The sequence below is a fragment of the Setaria italica genome, chromosome VI (assembly GCF_000263155.2).
Source record: "Setaria italica strain Yugu1 chromosome VI, Setaria_italica_v2.0, whole genome shotgun sequence".
Taxonomy (NCBI): domain Eukaryota; kingdom Viridiplantae; phylum Streptophyta; class Magnoliopsida; order Poales; family Poaceae; genus Setaria; species Setaria italica.
This window is the reverse complement of record NC_028455.1, coordinates 33,304,052-33,330,200: the sequence shown is the minus strand read 5'-3', so window position 1 is coordinate 33,330,200 and position 26,149 is coordinate 33,304,052. Positions and strand designations below refer to the sequence as shown.

The window sequence follows — 26,149 nt, the reverse complement described above, 5'->3', positions numbered from 1 at the left end:
AATAGTATAAATCAACAACTGCGAAGAACGAGGAACTTGTGATTCAGACATGAAACAAGAAGAACAAGTAGTTTAGGATATGACAAAACTAAACCATAACAAAAACGCATGTATTGTATGTTCCAATGATATTTAGCTAGTTCAGCAATTTTAGGCATAGCTCACATCATTGCATATCAATATCCCTTGAAGTAAGTCAACCCAGCATAGCCCAGCTGTTCCGAACACAGAGACAATATCAGAGTAGAATGTACAGGAGGAACATGACGTGTGCTCTTCAGGCTTAGTAGGAAAAGGGAGGAGCACCTCAGTCTGAATCCACTGGCCGGCGGCAGGGCCGGATGAGAACCACTTGAAAAGGGTGACTTTGCTTGAGGGGCGGCCTCGTTGTTTTTTGAGCACGAGCTCAGCGAGGATAAACTCTTCGGGCAGATCGCCGCAGCTCTGGATAGCGACCCCAGTCCTATTGCCAATGTGGGAGAACATGGACATGGATCCGGATGGCAGCTGTGGGATCACGGCGATTGAGTTTGCCCAGACATTGTACGCGAGATAAAAACCCCGCAGACTGAGGTAGGGGCAGTAAGGACCAACACATAGGGCGAGCATGTTTCAGTCGGCGCTCGAAATGAAGGTACCAAGTGGGAAGCTGTACAAGGAAGAGTAACGTGGCTATGACACTTGAAGAGCCAGGGCGGTCACCTCGTGCGGGTGGGCAACCTGGATGAAATGGGGTTCGATGCCCTGCAGCGCCTGATCGTACAAGACAGGATCATCGCCGCCGTGAAGACCACCGGGACCTTCTTCGTGGCATTGGGACAGTAGAGTTTGCGCTCGCAAAGGGCATCCTCCGCCTGCTTCTCCACCATTTCCCGATAATGCAATATTTCACGCTACATCATGGTCTACCCCTTCGACGACGGGATGCCCTCGAGAGTTGCATCCATGATGCTCTCCAGCGACAGGAGTCCTTGTTCTTCGAGGAACTCCGCTATCTCATCCTTGAACTGCTCGGAGCGAGACAACAACACTTCACCAGGAAGATGGCTTCCGCCACGCACTTCACCTGGTGGATGGCTTGCGCTTGTGCCAGCCTCCATGGGGATTGGGGTTAGAGTTGGGGGTGGACGGCGGGCGAGGGAAGGAAAGAAGGAGGCGGCGGACGGTGCGCCGGTGGCGACTTGCGAGGAAGGGGATTAGATCGCGAAGCGCGAGAGGCGGTGCTGGGGCAAAGAGGATTCTTCGTTCTGCGAGGATTGAGAAACCAACCCAGGCCAGCGCAGAAGGGATGGAGAGGTGATTGGGGCGCTGATTGGACGGTCTGGATGCGTTAGAGCAACTCCAAGAGTCTTTTAAAAAAATCTTCCCCAAAACTATTTATTGGGAGCTCTACTAAAAATTTATTTCCTCAAAATCGTGTTATCCCACAGTAGATCCTTAATAATAAACTTTCCAAAACTTCAAGACTAGCCATGTTAGCACATGTGGGCCCTTTGTTGGGCTGCCATCAACTCCTCAACCCCACCCACCCCTCCTCACGATCTATTCTGATCAAAGTCCTGGCACCGCCGCCACTTCGCTCCTCCCGGGCGCCTCTTCTTTTGCTGTCACTCCTGCCCAATAAATTTGTTGTTGCGTTGTGCAATTGCAATTGGAGATAGATAAAATGGAATCGTCATGAGCCGACGAAGCCATTTCATGCAACTGGTGCTGGATTCGATCATGCGCGCGGGAAAGGAAGCACTGGGGGTGATTGGGGGAGGAGAGAGATCGCGCAAATATGCGGGGCGCTGGGGTCGCGATTCGCATTGGCGAAAATATGCGGCAGGTTTTGGGGACTGTTGGATAGGTTTTTTTTTTCTCCTTTTCTCCATAATTAGGCTATTAGGGGTGATTTAAGGGATCATTTGAAGTTCCTCTTAGTGTTACCCACTCCACCAAGTGCGTGAGGAGCAGCGGCTTGTGGGATGTGCGTGAGTGCAGCGGTTTGTGGCTGTGCGTGAGTGCGTTGTAGACTGGCAAATCGATCTCCAGCCCAACCTGATAGATCCCCATGCGCTCGGATCAGGTGTTCAGAGAGGTGCTCCAGCCGGCGGCAAATCAACAAGGTCACAGTTAGGGGTGGTAAAGGCCCCTCTAATTTAGCCTAGCAAGTTTAAGGATCGGGCTCAATACGGCCGGGCTATAAAATTATATGATTTTTGAACTAAAAATAGATAGGACTGAGTTTGATTGTGAAGAAGGCATGAGAGTCATGATCCATTACCGCTCCATTCACACTCATTCGGTACTTGTCTAAAAGCCTCCATTTGTCGCTCTGGCCCGATGGGTAGCTGAAAAATGTTCAAAACTCCACATGGCCTCATTAAGAACCCACGCACCATGCATGATTGATTAATGAACGCCGGCGACGTGACCGCAGCAACTAAACAAAGCTTCTTCTATCTAACTACTAACCACCAATGCAAATATGCAATTGAAGTGCTAGCTAGCCGTCAAGCTTCAGGGTGCCGATTCCCCCCAGCGGAGATCTCCTCGGAGCTGACGGCTTGCCCGATGGCGACGTTCTTCGTCTTCTCGTAGTTGAGCTTGAACTGATGTTTGCAGTTACAGGAGTCGAACATGCTTGCACTCATGTTTGCGGTAGCTGGACGAATGAGGTTGCCTAGGACTGGGAGCAGCAGTGCATGTGCATCTCAGTGTATATATAGAGTGCTACTGCTTACTACTAGGATGTGAAAAGATGGGTGGTGTATATGGACGGGGTCTATGGGTGGTGTAGTATCGTGTACTACATCTGTACAGACTACAGGAAGATGAGCCTCAACGCTTGGAGTTCCGAGTCGCGGAAGAGATCGATCGTCGCAGGAACAAGAAACGAAGTTGTTGGGATCGGTACTAGCGCTTCAAATTTGACGGTACATTCAACGTGCGATAAAGAGATCGAGGGGATCAAGTGATCGTCGCCTCGCATCCTTTTCACAATTGAGTAGACACGCGAACCAAACTTTCTCTCTGATATTATTATCGTTGATGCGTCACACGGGAAGATGACCGAGATTCGTGTCGACTTCGTGTAACGTACTCCCTGCTTCAATCCGTGGTCATCCATGAATCCATCAAATGATGATCCCACTCTAGCCTGCAGGTTGCTGCGATGTTCAACGAACTGACCCCATTCATGGCTTCTGACTCGCTCGAACTCGAATAAGTCCTTATCGGTTGATCAGTCAGTGTCAGTGTATAATTTCATAGCACACAGTTACAAAAGTTGAGAATTTGGTAACTGTGCATATTAGGTTTTATGGTGATAAAACTCCTCTTATATATAATGAAACTATCTCTCTAACTTTGTCACATCATGCTGACGTGACATGTTATTCAATGATCATGAAGCTCTTGACGAGACTAACCTTGTTGCACCTGCCCTCATTGTTTTCTGTGAACGAAGGACACGCCGTTTCTGGGTTCGCGCGTGCGTTCCCCAAGCGGAAGACGAGATGCATGGCAGCCATCGGAAGATCCTTGGTTCTCTTCTCGAGGAGTCAAGTTTCAGCAGACAGCACCAGGATACCGTGCATGGTGATACTCAGGTGTGGCCGCGTGTCGTCAGATGGAGAGGAGAGGAGAGATCGCCTTCTGCTTTGTACACACCGTTATTTTCATTTGTTTTTCCCCAAGCTCGAGCAGAATTGCAGAAATGGTCAGCAAGGAAAGTCAACATAAAATCTATCTTATGTGCAGTTCTAAGCCATTTCTTTAACGACATTTCTACACATCTTTCTGTTGTTTCCCCCCAACAATTTCTAGGGCAAAGGCAAACGCCAAGAAAGTAAGAAGAGAGACGCGCAGGGTCACGCAAGCAATTGACCATTGACCAAAAAGACAACTAGGTGCAACAAAATCCGATATCACGTCGCTGGGCGAGTTCTAAGTCCTCGCTTGTTGGGTAGGTCGGCGAAGTCGATCTCACGAACGGGGTCACCGATCGAGTACCGCGTCAAGGGATGGAGCTGAGCGACGCACTAGTCCTCGCGGAAGAGCCGTTTGCAGCTGGCGCTGTGTGCCTGTGTACCGTGTCCGGCGCCTCTGCTTGGCCTGGGAGGTGGTGGGAGTTGGAAAGTTTGGAGCCGTGCATCGCCTGGGATCGATAACAGACGCTGCCGTCGTGACGTCGTGTGCACTTGGTAGCAGGTATGCTTGCACCAGCGCGGTGGGAGGCACCGGATCGGAGGGACGTGGCTGGACGGTGATCTCAGCAACAGGAGGCCGGAGCCAACGTGCCGCGCGGTGGATGGTGATCGCGCGAACCCACGCATCGTCTCGTGTCCCCACTCCTCGCATGCACGCATGCGGAAACGAAACTAACCGCGCAACAGATGCGACGGCGTTGACACCTGACCGGCGTGTAGCTAGACTTTGATGCGTCCATGCCGGCCACGTGTAACATTATTACGCTACATCCAAAGTAGCACAATGTTCCTATCTAGGGAGTTCGTCCGCTGCGGGTATCACGTTGTCGAGCTCAACGTGCCCGTATAAGAAAACCCGCCATGATTGATCAATGACGGGCAGGTCGATCTGCCCCAGGAGGACCGCCTTCCTGTCATTTTTACCTTACTACTCCAGTTCATGGGCTTCTTTAAAGCACCGGCAGCCGGTACCCGGTAGGGAGGGCATAAGGGCAAGGTCCATGCCATTGCATTTGGCATCTCTCTTTATCCCTGCAACTCAGAGAAGCACAATTAGCTCTGTGAAACTAATACCTGGTAAAACATAATATAAGCTATAAGATAATATAGATTATCACCTGGAGATCCAGCACATATATGAGATGGTGGTACCGGCCGGCTGAATCTCTCCTAGTCCTGGGTAATCTTGCATTGGCATGACGCGTCCTGTGCACAGAGACGTAAAACTACACATGGACAGTAAAACTGACACACGAAACTCACTTGTTATATCTATTTTTGCAGGGGGGGTTTTCGCAAAAATAACGCATGACAGTTACTCTGGCTGGTATTTGCCATCCAAGCTTATGCCTCTTTGGTATCTAATAGCATGAGGATATCATGCGGGATGCATTTCAGCATTCAAGTATTCTCAAAACCATCTTTGATTTCTCAAACATATAAATTGTTGAATTTTGTTTCAGGAGCTTGCTAGACCTTGATTTAGTCCATTTCTGTGTGGTAGTTTAGATTACCTTTCACATGTGAGATTCCAATTGCTACATTTTGTACAGCCAGTATCATCAGGTCTAAAATTTGAAATTCCTGATGTTTGGTTACAGATAAGAATGTTTTTTTAACAGCCTAAAGGTCTCAATATGGATGTTGACAATTGTAGAATTGCAATACCTATTTACTAAACTACATTATTATCAATTAAGTTTCTCATGTTGTACTCAGCAAAATTTAAGATATGTGGGTGAGCACTTGGTTGCCTAGGATCGAGAGTGGAAATCAGGAAGCCCCTGTATTAGTCTCTTATGAGCAAAGTGCACTGTCACTCCGCTAACATGGCAACGAGTGTCATTCAGATCTCTCAACTCTCAAAATGCACACATAGCTACAACAACTAGCCTAGATGTCAACACACATCCAAACAAGTTTGGACCAGATACGACTACGGACGTGGCATGGCACAATGGGCCCCACATGCCCAAAGGTGGGAGTTTTGCCACCATTCTTCATTCGACTTCTTGCAAATACCCCTCTGAAGTATATAATGCTATATTGCTATAGATAAGATCCTAGCACTAAAATTATTATGTCCCAAATCCCTTTTTTGCGATTGCCAACATCATAGTTGGAACCCTAGCCCCCACGCACCAGATCCCGATGGCGCCATCCCAGCCCGATTAATCGCCGGTCTTGTGCAATGAGCCTTCAATTTTCCATTTCTACTTTGAGCTCAGGCACCATCATGGATGGGAGCTCTAGTTCAGTCCTGACCGGGCAGAAGGGAAGGGGTAACCTTCCTCTCATTTATATGCACTGATTGCAACTGCAGGAAGGTCGGGGTGCTAAACCAGATCACTATTCACCTTTAGTCAAACCGGTTTCGCTGACTGGATGGTTGTTTTGCTGACTAATGACTCCACATGGGCAGTCCAACGTGGCAAAAGGAATCGAGCCCACTTGAGCTCCTGCCGCCATCAGGCAAGGGCTCGAACCAACGCATCGCCCCTGCTCGGCCCCGCCGGCGCTCCCCTGCTCCTTCCTGTTCCATGGCGCCCGCCCTAGGCCCCGGCCACCGGCGCTCACCCTTCTCGATCCAGTCCGCCGGCGCTCCCCTGCTGGTTCATGTCTGATGGCGCCCGCCCTGCTCGGCCCCGCCCGCCAGCGCTCCCCTACTCGATCCAATCCGCCGGCGCCCCTGCTCCGTCCCGTCCGCCGGCCCTGCTCATCGCGCGGGATCACATGGCCGTGCGGCGTGGTCGAGGTACTACACATGCCCAAGGGCCTTGGTAAGCACTGAATTTGGTCAATTCGGCTATTATTTGGCTCTATTTGTGGTTCGATTTTGATCTGGTGCTGTGCGCTCTATGGATTTTGGTTAGGTTGGAGGATGCAAGCTTTACCGATGGCATGTGGTGAACTTAATTGTTTTTTTTATGTAGCGAGTTCTCAAGTGATATGCATTGGGTTCTGTCAATTTGCTTCTGAACTTGCTGCCGCTGCCGTTCTCCATCCAAAAGATTCAGCGATGTGGCTGCTCTTCCTCCTGGATCAGCTGGTCCCTCCTGCTAGTCCCCATGATGTTGTGGCCCCTGGTTGAGCTGCAGCCACGGCCGGGCCTCTCGCCGGCGGCTACCCGTCGGCACCACACCACGATAGCGGAAGCGAAGGCCCAGGCAGGCGAGCACGGCACAACATCCAGGCGTGGTGCATGGCTCCAACGTATGGGCGGAGACGACGCGCGGCACTTGGTAGTGTTGGACGATGACATCCGAGCCGTCATGGCGGCGCAGTGGGCGGCGGCGAGGTGCTCGGCGATGACGGAGGGTCGGAGGTGGCCAATATCTCGAGGATAGAAGACCGAGCACACCTGAGTCGGGCTGGATCGGGGGGGTTATGTGCACTTCATTTTTTTATTGCCACGTTGGATGGTCCGCGTGTCGCCATTAAACAGCAAACCGGCATCCTAGTCAGCAAAACCGGGATTCAATATGGTGAACAGTAAGCTGGTTTAAGAATCAAAGGGTTACTCATAGTTCAGGGTAGTGATGCTGTATGGGCGGCGCAACTAAGCGTGGCAGATCAATCAAAAGTGGCACATTGTTTGACGAGATTCACTCGTGGAGCAGTGAGGGACGCGCGGCCCTTGCAAAGGGAAATTGGCACGAGGGGGATGCCGGCGGGAGAGAAGTTGAGAGAGACCCGAAGAAACGGTGGCGATTAGTGCCTTGGTGCTCATGATAGATCTGGTTTTGGGCACGCGGAAATTTTAGGTATGAGGTTGGACAACTGTTGGGAGCACTATTTTTCACTTTTGATCCCAAAACTAGTTGTTGGGAGGATTTATCGGTCACTCTTGGAGATGCTCTAAGAACACATTCCACATGTAAACTTCCATAACTAGATTCTACAATCTAGATCACAGGTATATCAGCAACTGCATGCAAAAGACAGGTCCAAATAACATGCAGATAATTCAGATAGGAAGGTAACAGTAGAATTTGCCACATTAGAGCCGCTACTTGACAGCAAAAAGGTTGGCATAACAGGTAACCTCGGTAGTAACACTGACACAAAGCAGAGTTTCCTACAGCAGGGAAAGACTAGAGCCAACAGTCGTACTGACGAGTAACCCAGCCTACTCGTCCTCCTGGCTGCGGATCCTGGCGAGCTTGTTGGTGACCACGATGTCGAGCTGAGCAGCGCGCTCAACGATCTCCTTGCGCTTCCTTGTTGAGACGTTGTGGGCAATCTCAGCGCAGTAGGTCCTGCATAAGGGAAGGGCATTGCATCAGTAAAAGGAACTACAAACAGCTTTTGATCATACAGGCAAACAGGTCGGAATGAGAACACATGTTAACTTCTACAGTCAGCTTTGGTAAATTCATACCTGTTGTGCATCATGAGCAACTCCAGCTCAGAGACATTGTGCACCACAAACTTCTTGAATTTGTTGGGGAGGTAGTGCCTGGTGGACTTGTCAGAGCCGTACCCAATGTTGGGCATCAAGGTGCATCCCTTGAACTTCCTCCTAACACGGGAGTCAATACCCTTTGGCCTGCGCCAGCTTGGCTGCACAATAAATGATGGGAAATTAGACTTGCAAAAGATACGGTACGATTAGCAGGTAGAGATTAATACAAAGATACGAGGTAAAGAAATCACACTAGACAGAGATCTGCGTGTAACACTCAGATACAGTAACACATCAATAACCCCACTCCCAGGTGAAGTAATAAGCTAGCAACACAGCCAGCCAAATAGTAAGAAATCAAGTTAAACATGACTCAGGCCATGCCATAATCAAAATTGCTAACGAATTAAACAGGTTCATTCATGACAACACTGGACCCACTATTTCCAGGAGATTAATATACAAAATTAGAAGTGAGCTAAATGGACAGAACAAATGGTTATACAGAGCCAATGAAAGGAATCCCTATTTTTCAATCTCCAATGTGACAACAGTAATCTTATATTCAGTGAAAGATCAAAATGGTGCTCTCTAAACCACCCTCACCTCAAATGAAAACCACAAAATATTTCAATCCAGCTATTGAAACTTGTAATCAAAGACATTCAAATGATAAGACTTTCAGAAGAGGAGTTCACTGCACAGGTCAATGAGCACAGCAGCATTGAATGGCACAAAATTACCAGGATATAATGTATTTTCCGTACATATCAAGAGATAAATAACACGTTCACTATCTATTGCCACCCCAAAATGCAAGTGGATACTAACTATTCTTGTACATGGTATCGAGCAAATGTGTAAAATTTGATTGCACACGGGGAAAACAATGTGCTCAGGACAGTATCCATGATGCAATATGAATACCAGTGGGAGCCCAAATAAACTTCCTAAACCAAACAAACAGACCAGTGAGGCAGATTCAAACTTCCAACCGGCTCAAAAGGCAATTGTTTAGAGCACGCTACCACTGACTTCTAAAAATCAAAGGGAATCATCATGCTGTTTTGTAAACTGCTTAACCAGAGCTACTTTTTTTAGATCAACCAGAGCTACTAGAATCGGGGTGGATCTAGGTAGAATTAAACAAGCGCACGTATTGATAAAACAACACATCCATGTGATAAGGAAAGCATCCATCCATCAGGAGCTGAACGAACCAGTAAGCTTCTACAGAGGAAACTCAACCAAGCACACAGATCCGGTAGCCAAGAACGAAGCACAAGGCAAGAGATTCCATTTCAGCGATCGATCAAAGGAGGTTAAAAGCTTCGCACCTTGAGGCACTTGTAGCGGTCGAGATGGGGCCTCTTGAACTGCTTGACCCGCTTCTTCACGATCTTCTTCGTCAGCAGCGGCACCGCCATCTCTGCTCCATCATCGACCACCGACAAAACAAACATCAGACAAACAGGCAAACGTGAGGCGAGGTCGACGAGCAGAGGAATAGGAAAACCAGCGGGGAAATTTTCGCCGGCGAGGCGGCGCACCTTCGGATCGGGAGCACGCCGGGAGGGGAGTAAGCGAGAGGGCGAAGCGCGAGGCGGCGGAGGCGGGGGTTCGGGGGTGGCGAGGGGGCTCTTATACGGGCTAAAACCCTAGCGAGGAGAGGCTGGTCGGATGGACGGCTAGGATGCGGGCAGTTGCGGCCGGACGGTGGGATTGGGTTGGACGGGATCGTCTGGTGTTGGGCCTCCGTTTGGTTAAAAATGTGACGGCCCAAGTTTGTTCGGCGACCGAAAAAAGCGAGGAAGAGGGCACTGGGCTGGATCTGTTTTAAGTATGCACCCGTTTGGGTATTGCAGGTAGCGTAAATTGGCCTGGATCCGCACGAAATTGTTCTGAGGCCAACCCAAAAGAAAAGGGAGGAAGAGGGCTGCTCATTCATTGCTGAGCTGGCTGGATCTGCTTTAAATATGCTCCCTTTTGGGGGTTTTGCAGGTAGCGTAAATTGGCCTGGTTCCGCACGAAATTGTTTTGAGGCCGAGAGGCCTTTGCATTTTTATTGGGTGCAGACTAAAACCAGCCCAGCCCAAACCACCACACCCTGCTCGCTAAAGCTGGAAACTCAGAAGAAGAAAAAAAGGGGGGGGGGGGAGGGACAAATTTATGAAGTCACTTGTAAATTTTTAGGCAAAATAGACGATTTGAACCTTTAACTTTGGTTTGAGGGGCAGGTTCGTCCTTTAACTGCCGGGTTGGTCAATCTAGTCCCTCAACTTTGATTTTTGATCAAAGTCGTCCAAATACTCATGTGGTGCTCCATACTAATGTGAAAAATCACTTTTGCCCTTGGCTCCTTCCCCCCCTAATTTCTGTCAGCACTATGATGGACTGTGAGTATTCTTGCGGTACTGTGAAGCTCGCCATGGTATCAATGGAGGTAGAGAGGGACTGGTGTGGCAAATTGACTATGAGCAAGGATTGTAAACTGCTGATTTGTCTGGGTCTTTAAAAAGGACATGTTGTTGCTAGTGGCTTACTTGAGGAGAGAAATTGGATAGCGAGCAGCTGCTGCCTTGTTTGACGATCGGTGCTTGTGCTTTGTATTTGTTTCTTGCTTGCTTTGACGTAGAAGGGGTAAAGGGAGCTAGTTGATATGAAGCTCAAATCGAAGAGAAATGAGATGGCAGCTGCTGCACTTATACCTCGCCTGCTCAGTGGTGCTACAAGCAGATAAAGGAGATGAGAGCTAGGATGGCTATCTAGGTTCGCTCGATTAGATTGTGGCATCATGACCTTGTATAGTGCAAATGGTGATGACGGAAATTGAGAAGGGGGAGAAGGAGCTAACGGCAAAAAGGACTTTTCGCATTAATCTTATGCAAATATGGAGTGTTATATCACTATAAGGACGAGTTTAACTCAAAAATAAAAGGTGAAGGACTAGATTGACCAATTAAAAATTATGGGACGAAATCGACCCTCGGAGCATACCAAAACATCTATTTTGCCAAATTTCCTTCGGCCACTCTCACCCACGTTTCTGAACTTTCAGAGGCTACGAAACGAACAAATTATCCGATCATGCTGCAGAACGATATTTTCCATGTCGAAATAAAACTTTCTTCATCTATAAATATCCAGCATGTACTGCATCTGTAATGTACATGGCCTCGTATTCCTAGTATCTGTGGGATTAATCATACAGAAAATACAAAAATCGCTCAAATCCCTATCAGATAACATTTGGGGAGAGGGAGCTACCTGTACGCCGGCGGCCATGAATGCAACCTGTCAAGACTGCCGCACCGGCCAGACCACAGACCAGACCAAGGTTTGTGCAAGGCTGGCGCGCACGGCGCACCGCGCAGCATCCGGACAGAGAGACAGGGTTCACCGGTTCAGGCTCGGCCCCACCAGCCGTCGCCCCGGCCCCGAAGACCGACGGCGAAGACGACGACGCCGACACGCGCAGCGGCGGGCGGCATGTGCACCCATACGCACGCATAGAGGCACAGACACGCGGTAATTTCCCCGTCCGCACGCAGACATTTTCCCGCCGGCAACTGTGCCAGCCATGTGCCCTGCGCGCGGCGCTGGGGTTCTCGGTTTCGCAGGCTAGGAACCGAACGCACCATGGGTTGCCGGTGGCGGCGGCTGCTCTCTCTGGCCCGACCTCGCTCTGCCCGTGACTCATCTAGGCACGGCAGGAGCGCAGCGATGCTCCATTGCTCCAGCGGAAAAGAGCTCAATCATATCCCGGTCGACCGCCACCTACCGCGCGGAGCCCCTGCCGGCCGGCGTCCTCTCGGCGGTTACCCTTTCCTTTCCAACTAGCGGGCTGCCTGCCTGCCGCCTTTCCCCTTGGGTCACACACCCTGCAGCAGGTTATGTTAAAAAAAAAAACACCCTGCAGCTGCACTGCAGGCTGCAATTGGTGTAGCCCCCCATGCAATCAACGCCACTGATTTCTCTCGCGCTTTGCTTGCATTGCATGGTTAGGTTTGGTTTGGATTGGATTTGAGAGTTGGCGCATCGCATGCGTGCTGTAATGGCGTAGTGCGCTGTTCTTCCCATCATGCGGCGCCTGCTCTTCATCAGGGAATGATGAGCTGAGCTGAACAGAGCAGGGCTTATCGAGTTAGGCACAGAGCAGGCCATCATCTTTCGGAGGAAACGGGACGGGAACAGAGTGATCAATCACTCCCAACAACATGTGCTGAAAAGATGTTAATCGACGTTCCCATCCATGGATCGATCGATACTTGCGCCGCACAGAATAGTTCCGCGAAGCTAGCTTAGCTCCTTTGATCAGATCATGGCCAGCTGTAAGGTGTTGGCCCTGAGATGGTGACATCGCTGCCATCGCACTGTTCTCCCGGGCCCTTTAACACCGGGACGCCATGGAAGGAAAACACTGACGAATCCATGCGTCGCCGGCGATCATGTGCGCAAGAGGGTTACCAGAGGATTAGGCAAGGCATCGTCCTACCAAACGCTTGTACTGCATCATCTGCAGACAACTCTGCTGCTACAACGACAACACCACCACCCAGAGATTCATCAGAAACAGAGCGCTGCGGCAAGAAAGAACTAGGGCCATGTGACCGGATGAATGACATGTCTCCAACTACAGTAAATCGCTATGCTAATGCTACCAAACAACAGCTCAACATTCAACAACCAACAAGTACAGCAACAATGTTTATTTCCTCCCCCAGCCAAAAAAAAGCCCAGCAAAAATAGCGCAATACTTCCTCTCCTGCCCACCGCCGCCGCCACCTTCGCTGATGAATGATGCTTGGTAGAATCCATCTACCGCCATCATCATACCGTCACCAAGAAACCCACCAGCGCCATCATCAGGAGCGCCGGCGCGGACACACCGGCCGCGGTGAGCGCAGCGGCGTTAGGGCTCTTCCCCGCGGACGGCGCCATGGACGACGCCGCGCCGCTGTCGGTGCCGCTGCCGGACGCGGACGGGCCGCCGGCCTCGGGCGCGGGGACGGGCGAGAGGGAAGGGGAGCCCGCGGCGGCGGCCTTGCTGCCGGCGAGGACGAGCTTGGCCTTGGCGGAGAGGTTGTCGGCCCCGAACGCGTGCTTGTCGGGTGCCCCGCCGGTGACGGAGGACCCCACCTGCCACACCTGGTTCACGGCCTTCATCCCCTTGCGCAGCTGCAGCTTCCCGTACACCCGGATCATGCCCCCGCTGCCGCCGGCGTCCGCGGCGAGCTCGGTGGCCGGGAACTCGAGCGGGGACGACGCGCCCAGCCCGTAGCCTGAGATGTTGTACGTCTTCACGGTGGGGGCCCCGGACCCGGACCCCTTGAGCGCCACAAGCGCCTGCGCGCCGGCCATGCCCTCGCCGGTCGGGTTGAGCCCCCACGCCACCCACCCGCCGGGCGCCGCCGGCGCGGCCACGAACGCCACGGAGAGCGAGCTCTTGGACGCGTCGTAGGTCCAGTGCAGCGACGCGCCGAGCTTGGGGAGGTCCTCGCACGTCGCGTACGCCCGCCCCGCCGGGAACTTCTCGCTCGCGCAGGCGGCGGAGGCCAGCCGCGTGGCCGCCGGCGACGCCAGCAGGAGGAACAGGAGCAGCATTGCGGAGGCGGCCATGTGGGGTTTGGGCTGGCTGGCGGTCGCTCACTGCTTCGGTGTGCGTGGGCTTTGCTGTTCTTGGAGTGGAGCTGTGTGGGAGTGTGAGCAGGGGCAGAGAATTTATAAGGGGAGGAGTGGGATTGATTGGCAATTATGAGCGTTATTAGGGGGGTTTCCGCATTTGGAGGGCTTGATTAGGCTTTAAAAATACTGTTTATTGCGTGTGGTAGCCACGAGTGAGTGAGTGACCGAGTACCGTGCCAACTGCTGACAAAACTAGGCTACGGTAATGTGCTGAAAGTAGTATGAACAATCTTTGGCGCGTACAAAGTACAAACCCCCTTTTGAGTTTTGACCTTTTCAAGATCGAGCGGAATTAAAAAAATCGCGCCTCCCGAACAAGTCTTTAAGCATACAAGATCATACTAGTAGTGATTTCAAAACGTAATCGAGTAGACATATACTATGAATTTCATAGGCGCGCTTTTTTACATGGTGTGGGTTTGAACATAATTCTACCTGTTATATTCATGCATCAAATGATGCTAAGGTCAGTAAGAACTTACTCTCTCCAATACAAATTACTATTCATTTTGTTTTTTCAGACATGACTTCGATATGCATATATAATAAAAATTAGGTATCTAAAAAATCAAAACGAACAGTATTTTCGGGTGGAAGGAGTAGTTAAATTTTGAGCCATAAATGATATGAAAATTGAGTAATTGCTAATCAAAGTCCTGTCCTAATGAACCACAATACGACTTATATTTTGAGATGGAACGGGTCCGCAAAGCCTCTCTTGATTTTCGCAAAACCTAGCCGATTCCGCGTCAAAAATCCCTGCAATCCTGGTGGGCAAAGGAGTCGTCAACCGTACTATGAATGGATTTCTGAAAAGGAATGCGAAACGAGCCGCTCTTTACTGCTAATTGCATCCCTCGATCCAGAACGTGCCGAGGACGCGCGGCCACCGCCACACGCGGCGCTCCGAGGCGGGCGAGCAGAGCTAGATGCGATTCGTCGCCGCTGGGCCTAAACCAGGACGGGGCACAGATGCCAAACCACAAGTAACCAACCGGAAGAGAACCAGCACGGCGTGGACGAGACGGGCGTGGCAGGCGCTGGAAAGGCAGGGCCGCGCACATGGCGCCGAGCCCCAGCGCGTTAGGAGCCTTGCCAATGCCACCCACCACTCAGCGGCGATTAGGCGGCCATTCTCTGGTCAGACCACTGCCTGCCAACCTCGAAGCTCCGAACCCAATCCAATGGTAAATGATGGTCCATGCATGATGCATCTCTGGGAGGGACCTGACCAAACTTCCTTTCCGTCGCAAACTCTTGGAGGTCCATGTGGTGGGAGCCGATGCGTGGCGTGCGTGATCCCAACGGCAGTGGCGAGAGGAGACGAACGGAACTGCCTGTTACTTCTCCGGATCCAGACTTCAGAGTTCAGACAGGTCGCCGGCGAGGTGTGGACAGTGGACACTGGCGACGAGCTTGAAGGATGAAGTGTCCGTCACTCCATTGATCCCTGATCTTCCTTCGCCTTCGTTCGTTCGTCAGAGCAGCTGACCGCCGAACACATCGCTGCAGGAGTAACTCGTCCCTGCCCACACTGACTTTCCCGCGAGACGGGCGTTGCGTTCTTACCTCACTCACATGCAGGGTCAAATTGTCAACGGTATAACGAGTGGTCTACGAGTCCAAGTAGCAGTAGCAGTAGCCGTTCTTGAATGGAGCCTGCCTGCCCTTGGTCGTATTGATCTCAGAAATTCAGAGGCGCGCGAGGATCCATGCCATGTTCGGCACCGTGCGCCGTGCCCTGCGCGCATTAGATGCAGGGCAACTGGTTGGCGTTGAAGATTGACCCGTGATTCACGACGGAATTGGCCGATGACGAAGGGGGTGACCGACTGATGATGCAACCTTGATCCTCAGGTAGCATCGTCCATTTGCAAAAATCTTTAGGTTCCTTCTGAATTGGATGAACTAGTAGTAGTAGTAGGACAGCAAGCAAGCGTCTGATTGTATGATTGAGCTCACATGTTCCGGAATGAAGTAACGTGTATGCAGGAGATTGGGTTGATTCGAAACATAGGCATGTGGGAGCAGATTAGTCGCGATTGTGCATTTTTTTTTTCAGTCTGAATGGATCTGGAAGATCTACAAACCAGTTAAAAACACGCCCTTGAGCTCCAATGTTCTTTTCAGTCTTTACTACCAGACCAGACCATATATTACGATTTACGAACGTGTTCAGATACGTTGGAGCCGTCTTAGGCGGCCACCATCGGCCAATGGCAGCTCTGAATCTTTCACCCTTTTTGCACCTCTCTGAAAGACTGAAACCCACCCACACACACACTCCTGTTGTCTGCTTGTCTCTTCACTTGTGAACCTGCATCGCCGTCCGGTACCTAGCAAAGCATACCCAAGGTAGCATTAATCTACCATATCTTCTCTCTGCAAATTGCACCGGCCGGAAGGATTAACGAACGGGCAAGAGAACAAGCTCAGCAACTGCGCATCTGGGTATCCTGGACGCGAGACGGTTGCACCCGTGATCACTGCTGATTCCGCTTGCCGCACGCCCTGCCAAATGTTCAGCTCGGCAGTCAGATCATAGCAGCAATACAAAACTCCAGGCAAGGCATCGTACCCATCCACGCGTCAAGGATTGGGAGATGCAGAAAGCAGGCTGCTGCATTTGGATTTGATTATTGCTTGCAAGCATGGCTATGCAGGCAAGGGCGAGAGGAAGAGCCAAAACGGGCAGGATTGGGCCTGTTATATTATACAGGCCAAAAGTTCAGAGGTCCCTGTCGTAGTGTCATTGCGGTCTGTGTTTTAGCAGTACGAGAACGTTGTGTATAAGCAACTCAATGATCGAGGTATAGATCATTGAGTCGCATGTGATGATGGTCTCTGAAACACTTCTGGCCATGGCCGTGCCGGCGGGGCAACGCCTTATTCTATCTCTGCTCGTCTCTGACAGGGAGTACATCCCAATTGGAGCTTAAAAAAGTACTCTTAAGGGTTATGTTTTCGGATTAGGTAAGGGGCTATGCACGCACGCCTAGTATTATCTCTTCAAATAGTTTTGTCTTGCATACCATACCACTTTACACAAGTCTACATGCTGATGGACTGGAGAGTGAAAAGACCTCTGAACTTTATTGTACAGTCTCTCAATTTCTGGCCTTTCTTCCTCCTGAAAAAAGAAGAGGCAGATGGAAAGCTGCTGCACGGACGATGCTTTCAGGTGCGAGATCATCCTTTTCCAGATCGATGGATTCCCCCATCTTGTTGGGTGGTTAGGTTTCACGGCAGTTGACGTTCACACCTAGCCGCTAATTAGGTGTACGTGCGCCGGTGTGATCCCAGCTTTCAGGTCCGATCAGGACACAGGAGTAGTCCCTTCCTGCTTGGTAGCTAGGGCCGCTCTGAAGACCTGGAAAGAGGCTTCTTCTTCTTTTTTCTTTTTTTTTTTGCCCATTTTGTAATCTTTTTGAAGAGAAGTCAGTAGGTTAACTACCAGTATGTACTAATAGAGAAAGTGTCCATTTTCAGTCTGAATTCCTACGCTAAGGACTTAAATTGTACAATTTATCACGATTTTGGTAAGCATTTTATACTTCACATGCTGCTTCTTAAGCTGTCTGCTTGATTAGTTTGGCTTGTGTCCAACGATAACAGAAATAGTAATTGGACCAGGTTCATTCGCCGGCTAGCCCGTTGGGTTTCAGCCGAACAGAGCACAGGTCGATCGGGTCAAGCGAGCGTGGTTGAAGGGCACAGTCCAAGAGCCGAATTCCCTGTAAGAAAGCTCGGAAAATCTAGCAAATTGTTTCCCATCCCACCAACCATGCCCATTTTCTCCGAGTACTGACACGGAGTCAACACTTGACTTCACCCCTAGATTTTGAGAGTACTCTCTCCGTCCTATAATATAGCAACGTTTAGGCCCCGTTTGGATCATTGGAATTGAATTCCATCCTAATAATCATAATTTAGACACAAATTAATTAAGCTAATATAATTGTATGTGGAATATAGTTGTATATTATAGTTGGTGATATGGGAGAGATACTTGTATGCTGCACTTCTACTATAGAGAAGCGAGTCTAAGAGCGTGCTATAAGAATTGAATTCCATCTAATAACCATAATCTATAGAATCAATTTCCATCTCCCACCCCATGAATTTAAGATAGGCTTATATCTAAACTTTGGAAAGTTGTGGAATGCCACATTCCAACATAAATTAGCCTACTCCATTAAATAGATTCCAATTCCTTGGACCCAAACGGGGCCTTAGAGAATTTGAAATAGATTAAGGAATCGTGTAAAAGGTCTAATTTGCCCCTAGACCTCAACACGTACGTACCAACCGCAACTTGTCCTGGAAAACTGCTACGCCGTGCAGGCCGGCCGGGATGGAATGTGAAACCGTGACTAGCAACTAGCAAGGCCGGCCTGCCTACTTTAATTTGCATTGCATGAGTGTACTGGGTACCTGCCGTTCAACCGTATTGCATTGCCATCGGCCGGCGTCAAAGCTTGGTGGGTTTGAGTGTTTGACAACGTACTAGGGCCGTGTTTCAACGATACCGACGTACACTCGGATTCGCACGATCGGCAGTCTTGAAAAAATTAGTTTAGTAAAGAATCGGGCTTCCTTTTTCGTGCTGAGAATACGGTCACGTGGCGACGAAGCATAAAAGGTGCTACTGCGGATTACGTAAGAGTGGTAAGAACACGCGAGGGGGTCGAAGAGGTGAATGGGTTGACAGCGCAGGGCGGCAGGGCAGGGCGGCGGCGGCGTGAGCTCGCCGGAGCCATTGGGCAGACCGCACGATGCAAGTGCTTGCAGAAGCTCATAAACTTTTTTGTGGACGAAGCTGAGATTTTCCACGAGAAGATTCAGCAGCTTTTGCTGTATCAGGAATGCTTCCTTGTCCGGAACGGAGGGTCGCCGGACCGAGCAGACCAGCTCCATTTCGGCCGCGTAGCCCCGAGATCCCGACACGAGCGACGCCGACTTTTTGCGTGGCTGGCTGGCCGGAGTTTCTGAGCGTCCTTTTTTTGCGAACCTGAATTTCTGAGCGTTGATGTCAGTAGCCTCTGAATTTCTGAATTTTTTTCTTTGCAAGAGGTCGTTATTTGGAAATTGCACTTCGTACATTGTTCGCACGCGAATGCGTCACGCACGGCGGATGTTCATGCATGCTTGGGGATCGCCGTAACCTGATCGATATGGCGTTGATTGTTGTTGGTGGCCGATTTTCCCATCATGCGATTTCCCGTCCTGAACTTTTGCTGCAGTCTTGCAGACTTCGCTCCTGAACCTTTTCTCTGCTGCAGGCACCGTACATTTCATGGCGCGGACAAAACTAGTGGCGATTTTCGGTGGCTTTGTCAACCTGCTGATCCAGTCCGTGCCAACAAGGCAGCAAGAGCACAGCCGCCATCTCATCTCCCTGTGCTGCAGCCTGCAGGCACGGGCGCGGCTTCGGCTTGGCTTGGCTACGGCAGTGGAAGCCCGTGGTACGTCATGCGGCCGTCACGGTGGCGTCAGAGGGGCCCCGTCGCTATCCACCGCGGTACCAAAGGCACACACACCGGTCACCAGCCACCCGCCGTCCTTTTCGGGGGCCTCGGCCGCATGGAAATTGGAATCGCGCGGCGTCGCCACGCGCCAACCCGAGCCCCCGTCGTCGCCTGGCTCCCGTCGTTTTCCTTTCCCCATCCGTGATCCCTCTCGTGGTCGTGGCCGCAGTGCACGAACAGAGCAACCTCCAGATTTGGCGACCTGGATGTGAAATTGCGAATTGGCTCGGCACGCTGGTCTGAACGGTCGGGGCGGCGACGCCCGTGCGGGTGCGGCAGCTTACCAACACGATGCGATAGGTGCGTGCCGATCCTGCCGCCTCCCGACCAGTCTAGGTCTTCGTCGGTTCGATTAACTCATCGGCGTGAGACCGACGGGTGCTTCGCCGTGCCGGAGTTGCAGCCATCGAAGTTCGAAGCGTACGAATGGATGATTCGGTAGGATATCGTCTATACCCACTAATGGAAAACTCCCGAGACTCAGTACCGGTTGCATTTTACCCCGGTACTAATGTGATAATCAGTACCGGACTTCACGACTAAGTCACCGAGAAACCCCTCGTGACCCCCTTTAGTACCGGGTGGTGGCTTCACCGATACTAAAGGGCACCCATTAGTACCGGTTGAACCTCCAACCGTACTAATGTGCCTGAGGGCCTTTAGTACCAGGTGAAGGCTTCACCCGGTAGTAATGGGTGGCCTTTAGTACCGGGTGAAGTCTCCACCTGATATACTAAATGGTAGCCTCATCCTCCGCCTTCCTCTATCCGCGTGCAAGCCTTATCCATTCGCCTCCCTCCTTCCCCCGCACAAGCCTTATCCTCCGCCTCCCTCCGTCTGCACCGGCCGGCCCCCTTGCTCGAGGAGGTGTCGACCCGGCCCCTCCCTCCCCCTCCACCGACCCTTCCCTCCCTTCGCCACTGCCGACCCTCTCACTACCTTCCTCCCCGGCCTCCCCTCCCCTCCCCTCTTTGCTCGCCCCTCACCTCGTGCCTGAGGTGAGGAGCGGCAGCGGTGGCCATCGGGGCACGGAGCGGCAGCGGCTAGCGGGCTCGACGCGACAGGATGGAGCGGCGACGATGGGATCCGGGGGTGGTGGTGGGATCCGGCAGATGGAGCGGTGACAACGGGATCCGGCTCGAGTGGGGTGCGGCTTGGGCGGTCGGGCCGGCGGGGTGCAGCTCAGGTGGGGTGCGGCTCGAGCTCAAACCGGTGGAATTTCCTTTTTTTTTTCTTTTTTTAATACATTTTATACCGAAGTAGCAATACTGGTTACATAATCGATACTAAAGGGAGTTAGAAACGGGTACTGAAGACGCTTTTCCAAGCAGTGACCGTCTCTGCTTTTTTTTCTTTCACGAATCTGGTGGTTGCGACACCCGAATTGGATCCTCCGTCGCGTCCATACTCCATGGGACGTACGGGGCGCCCTCATCACAGCAGGTATCGTCTTCACGAGGCGGCAAGACGACCACAGACACGCACGCACACCGGTGGGTGTTGAACACTCGTCTCGATCGCACGCGTCATTCCTTCCCCTTGAATGCGAGCTGTAATAGTGTGCACGCGAAAGAAGCGCGAACTTGGGCGCACGTACGCTAGCCAGGAAAAGGAGGGACACCCGGGTGGGAACGGACGAAAGCGACGGGCCGATCGATCGGTCGATCGCGGTCATTACGCTGGTGACCTACACGCCCAACCGTTTCGTGGTCCGCGCCGATCGGCGCACAGGGGCGACAAACCTCGCTCGAGAACCAAAGTAGCAGCCGACGGCCGGCGGCAGGCAGCAAGCAAACAAGCAAGCAACGCGGTGTTTTTTTCCGCGCCCCCTGACGTGCGTTCCGGGCCGTTGAACGGACGCTGGTGCGTACGGCGCACTCGCCGTCGCCCCCAAAGCTCACAGCACAGGTACGACCGCACAGACGGGAGTTCCCGGTTTCCAACGATTCCGGCAGGAGCAGGACAGCCCCAAGTTCCACAACGTGGCGCGCGTCACGGCTTGCGCGAGCCCGCGTTGTGTTTTCTCCCCAAACCACGTTGCCTAGAACCACATGGTGCTCAGGTGTCAGGTCAGCAGCTGAGCTGAGTGAGCCTCCCGATCAGGTAAAACGGCGACTCTATCCCACCGTCCCAGTATCCCACCACCAAAGTCACCAACCCTCCGCGCCTGCACCTGCCGCGAACGCGCGTCACCGCGCCGCGCCGTGGTCGGACTTGGGAGAGGGGAGACTGCGGCTGGGATCGAGCCGCGCGGCGCGTGGGAACGCTCGGAACACGAGAGGACAGTCAGGACACGGACGACCGCGACCGGGCGTGCCGTGGGCGCCGCGGCGAGCGCATTTCCGCGCGGCTGCCGGCTGCCGGCCGCGGACGCGTCCCTGCCGTGGCTGGCGCTGCTGCCAAACTCTGGACCCGGAAGCGTAACTGCGAGCCGGTGAGGCCGGCCGTCCGTGGCACGGGTGGACACCCCCGCCGCGCAGGCTCAGATGCAAGCGATCAAAGCGCGCCATGCGGTCCATGGCATGTGCTCAGATTCGTCCTAGACTCCTAGTTCCGCCACCACCTTCCTTGGTTGCAACCCCACAAGACGGGGCAGCGGCGTTAAGCACGCGTTGACCTGGTCCAGGATGCATGCATGCATGCATGGCGTTGTTCTGGAAGCATTTTACTACTGTTTCCGGGGGATGCATGGCGCTGATCCCTGCATCGTGCGTGGGACAGATCATCTCGGCCTCGATGTCACGCGTGATGTGGCCGCCAGGCGCCACCCAGCCTCTGGGCTGGGTTCATTAAAGATAGGAGGCGGCTGCGATTACGGAAGGGTGACGATGACGGTGACGCCTTGCGTTTCGATGCTGTTGTGATATCGTGGACTTGTGGTTGCTCGGGCAAGCTACTAGCTAGAGTGCCAGAGGATATCTTTCCGAAAAAAAAGTGCCAGAGGATATCTTTCACAAAAAAAAATTGCTAGAGGATTGTAGGCAACAAAAAAAGAAACGTTTCAAACCAAATTGCCACCATAGGTGGCGCACGTCCCTCGTTACAGTTGGTTGGAAGCTCTTCCTGTCCCTGAACACCAGCGGACGATTGACGACGGCCTGTGGGGGTGGAAGCACACCTTTTCAGTCTAGCTAAGATTTCGCCTCCCTCATCTCTGAACTGTGAACTGTGCGTGCTTTTTTAGACCATCCTTATCTAACATTTCAATAAAACGTCAATACTACACATTGTTTGGTTCTCTACCACAAATCTATGTAGAGAACAATATGGAATTTTTAGCTTGCACCTACAGCAAATGCTGAAGAAGAAGTGGTAGTGCATCAACCATGTCATTTCTTCGAGAACATTGCATTGCTTAATTGTGGCGATCAAATTCAATAGCATTTCTCTGCCTAGAGCACAAGATGCGATTACTGAGCTCAAGGTGAAGCCATGAAGTTGGTCATCGCAAAAGAGGAACACTATGTCCTCTGCTACTAAGAAACCACAAATAACATTGAAATTGTGCATTTTATGACCCTCTCTTGGCAATTGTGCATACTTATGGAATGAATCATCAGTTTACCATGCTACATTTACTTCGGATCCTCCATAAGTTACTACTACCACGGATTAAAGAGGAAACCTCAAACGATCCATGCATGACAATGGCGCAGTACTCGTAGCGTGTAAAAAACCTTTCCAAAGCGAGTCACCGGCCCTCTGACCGCGTCAATCCGGGCCCAATCGCAGGCCGCCACGTGTCCAACGTGTCCTCCGCCTCGCCTTATTAACCGCGCCCCTCCCCTCCCCCTGCCGCCCCACCACCCACTGCATCCGAGCTCCAACTCCGCACCCAAAAATCCGCAGCCTTTCTGCGGTTTCCCCACACGAGATTCCTTCCCCCTCCTTGGAGCCTAGTGCGCGCAAGAACGCCCGCGGCGTCCGGCCATGTCCTTCCCGCGGCTCCTCGTCCTCTTCGTCCTCGCCGTGGCGGTGGCCCCGCGCCGTGCGGCCGCCGCCTGCGGGGCGGAGAAGTTCTCGGCCAACCGGGTGTTCGCGGCGTGCGCCGACCTGCCCCGCCTGGGCGCGTCCGTGCACTGGACCTACGACGCTGCGGCGTCGTCCCTCTCCGTGGCGTTCCTGGCCGCCCCGCCCTCCGGCGGGTGGGTGGCCTGGGGGCTCAACCCGACCGGCGAGGGCATGATCGGCACGCAGGCGCTCGTCGCCGTGCCCAAGGGAGGCGGGTACGAGGTGCAGACGTACAGCATATCCGGGTTATCTCTCGGCTCCCCGGGGCCCCTTTCCTACAAGACGTCCGATCTCACCGCCGAGAGCGGCGGCGACGGCCGCGTCCGGATTTTCGGGACCCTCCAGCTCCAGAACGGCACCGGGGAGGTGAACCAGGTCTGGCAGGTAGGCCCATTCTCCGGCGGGGCCATCGGTATGCACTCAACGACTAATTCCGACAACCTGAACTCCAAGGGGAAGCTGAACCTCCTCACCGGGGCCAGCACCGCCGCCAGCGGAGGGGGGAACATCCTCAGGAAGAGAAATGTGAGTTGCTCCATTTCACGCCTTAAAGATTTGATTTTACCTTTATCTGTTCGTATTGGGTGGTTTGCTTGTTTCTTGAATCCTTGTGCTTTTGGTGCCCGTTTCAAGTTCATCCGGAAAAACACAGAACTCTAATTCAATTTTTTGCGTAAAGAATTCACCTTTTTTTTTGGATTAAAGCTCTTCCATTTGGCCTTGTTCTGGAAACGAGTTACTTTGTTTTATATGAAGCGTTACTGCTACAAGCAAGATAATTCCCCGCGCCCCACCTAAAAAAGGGGAAAAAATCAAATTAAGCTTGTTGCATGATGATGTAGTGGCAAGAGCGTGGAAATCTATCAATTTTAATTTTAGGCTTAGAATGTAGGAGTATGTATGAAGGTGACAAGAAAAAAAAAGGAACTCGTGGCAGTGGTTATGTGAAATGTTCTACGATTGTCCTCACTAATTCGTCCTGCTCCATTGAATCGATTCAAACCTGCTAATCAACTGTACTTGTCCTGTACGGCGGACGGCATTTGTTGACTGTATGTTCATGTGTGGCATACCAGCAATAGGTTCTTCTCTTATCCGTACACTTCGAATTTGGATGCATCGGTGCTGCAATTTTCAAGTCCAGTCAGTTTTTATCCTTCCCTGGTGGACTTCAGCACTTCAGCTTGGATTATTCCAACCCTTGGTGGCTAGAAACGCATGTTCTTAAGCATTCAAAAGCACAAAGACATGTGCTGCTAACATGCATCAATCCTATGCAATCGAGACAATCGTTGACATGGATTTCTCAATATTATTTTACTAGCTGTGACGGTAGTGCCTAGGTAGGTGCCTACTGAGTTGTGACAACTGAAGTCTTCAATAAGAAAGTAGTGTTTCCATTTCCATTAAAAAAAATATCATTATGGTCATTTAGCACCGAACAGCTGTTACCTTCTGAGTTTGCTTTGGGTACACTGTCCAGTCCTGCTGGTTTTATTAAAACATTTCTCATTTCTCCAATTGTTTGTGTAGACCCATGGAGTCCTGAATGCTGTAAGCTGGGGTCTTCTGTTGCCCATGGGAGCCATTTTTGCGAGATACCTCAAGACATTCAAATCAGCCGATCCCGCATGGTTCTACCTCCACGTAGCTTGCCAGCTGATCGGCTATGGCGTCGGAGTGTCTGGATGGGCAACTGGGATTCATCTTGGAAACTTGTCCAAGGGAATCACCTATTCAGTTCACAGGAACATTGGGATCACAGTATTTTCTCTTGGTACTCTGCAGGTACATACACCATGTTCTTCTCACGATGCTCATTTACCTGTTGAAATCCGAATCCCCTGCTAATAGTTTTTTATGCGCGTTTGTTTTTCCCATTCAGATCTTTGCGCTCTTCTTGAGGCCGAAGAAGGATCACAAGTACCGGTTCTACTGGAACGTTTACCACCACTCGATCGGTTACACCATCATCATACTGGGCATCATCAACATCTTCAAGGGCATGTCGATCCTGAGCGTGGACCAGAAATGGAAGACGGCCTACATCATCGCGATCTGCATCCTGGGCGCCATCGCCCTGATTCTGGAAGTCGTTACATGGGGCATCGTCTTGAAGCGGAGGAAAGAGGACAACAAGACCTACAATGGCAACGGGAACGGCCACTTGCCGCTATCTATGTAATAGAGCTCCATAGTCAGGGTCCTTTGGCCTCTATTTATCTTCAGTGTTTGTGTTGGTGTGCAGATGTAGGGGGGGATAGGTCCTGTGATCTTAGTATCTCTCTTAGTATCTCTCTTTTTTTGTATGATAGATGTGTGTATACTTGCACAATTATACCGGAGATGAGTGATACTAGTGGCATTGGTCATTGCCTGCTTTTTGTTCTCTTGTGAATGCTGAGCTGATCATGCACTTGTGTTCTGGAGTCATGCCGTTTGCTCCCTTTTGCGAAAAAGGGTGACGAGCTGTCGAGGTGTGCCACCCAGTGGTTGGTGAGCAGTCTGAAGCTGAGAAGAGGAGATACACGTATAAACCCCACTAGTGGAAGCATGATCCTTCTGGAAAAGAAAAGTGAAACATCTAGAAAACGTCGAGTGTACTGCTTGCTAAATCTTGTGTGTATTTTACTGTTCTCCGATGGTGGTAAAAAGTGAGGCAAGAGATACCACTTTCACTCAGTGTGATGGTTGTTTTTGTTTTTCTTTTTCAAGAACGGCGTCATGCTTCTAGAACGCAAAAATTGCAAGTGCCAACCTATCTCGCCGTGCGATTTGCTGATCTTGTGTTGCTGCAAATGCGTTGTGTTTAGTTCTCATTTTCCCCT

General features: G+C 51.5%; 3 protein-coding genes across 3 annotated transcripts; 1 reads left to right on the top strand and 2 right to left on the bottom strand.

The window, feature by feature from the left end:
- Positions 1 to 7,570: 7,570 nt before the first annotated feature.
- LOC101770346 (60S ribosomal protein L32-1) lies at positions 7,571 to 9,749 on the bottom strand. The gene is made up of 4 exons (XM_004973877.3): positions 9,648 to 9,749; positions 9,435 to 9,526; positions 8,074 to 8,255; positions 7,571 to 7,951 (listed from the first exon to the last, which is right to left on the bottom strand). The coding sequence occupies exons 2-4, from the start codon at positions 9,522 to 9,524 to the stop codon at positions 7,822 to 7,824; spliced, it is 402 nt and encodes a 133-aa protein (XP_004973934.1). The 5' UTR covers positions 9,525 to 9,526; positions 9,648 to 9,749; the 3' UTR covers positions 7,571 to 7,821.
- Positions 9,750 to 12,599: 2,850 nt separating this feature from the next.
- On the bottom strand, positions 12,600 to 13,808 carry LOC101770753 (auxin-induced in root cultures protein 12). Its single transcript, XM_004973878.2, has one exon. The coding sequence runs from the start codon at positions 13,714 to 13,716 to the stop codon at positions 12,928 to 12,930; it is 789 nt and encodes a 262-aa protein (XP_004973935.1). The 5' UTR covers positions 13,717 to 13,808; the 3' UTR covers positions 12,600 to 12,927.
- A 9,305-nt stretch (positions 13,809 to 23,113) lies between these two features.
- Positions 23,114 to 25,710, top strand: LOC101771141 (cytochrome b561 and DOMON domain-containing protein At3g25290). Its single transcript, XM_004973879.3, has 3 exons — positions 23,114 to 23,846; positions 24,855 to 25,109; positions 25,207 to 25,710. The coding sequence occupies exons 1-3, from the start codon at positions 23,241 to 23,243 to the stop codon at positions 25,504 to 25,506; spliced, it is 1,161 nt and encodes a 386-aa protein (XP_004973936.1). The 5' UTR covers positions 23,114 to 23,240; the 3' UTR covers positions 25,507 to 25,710.
- Positions 25,711 to 26,149: the final 439 nt, after the last annotated feature.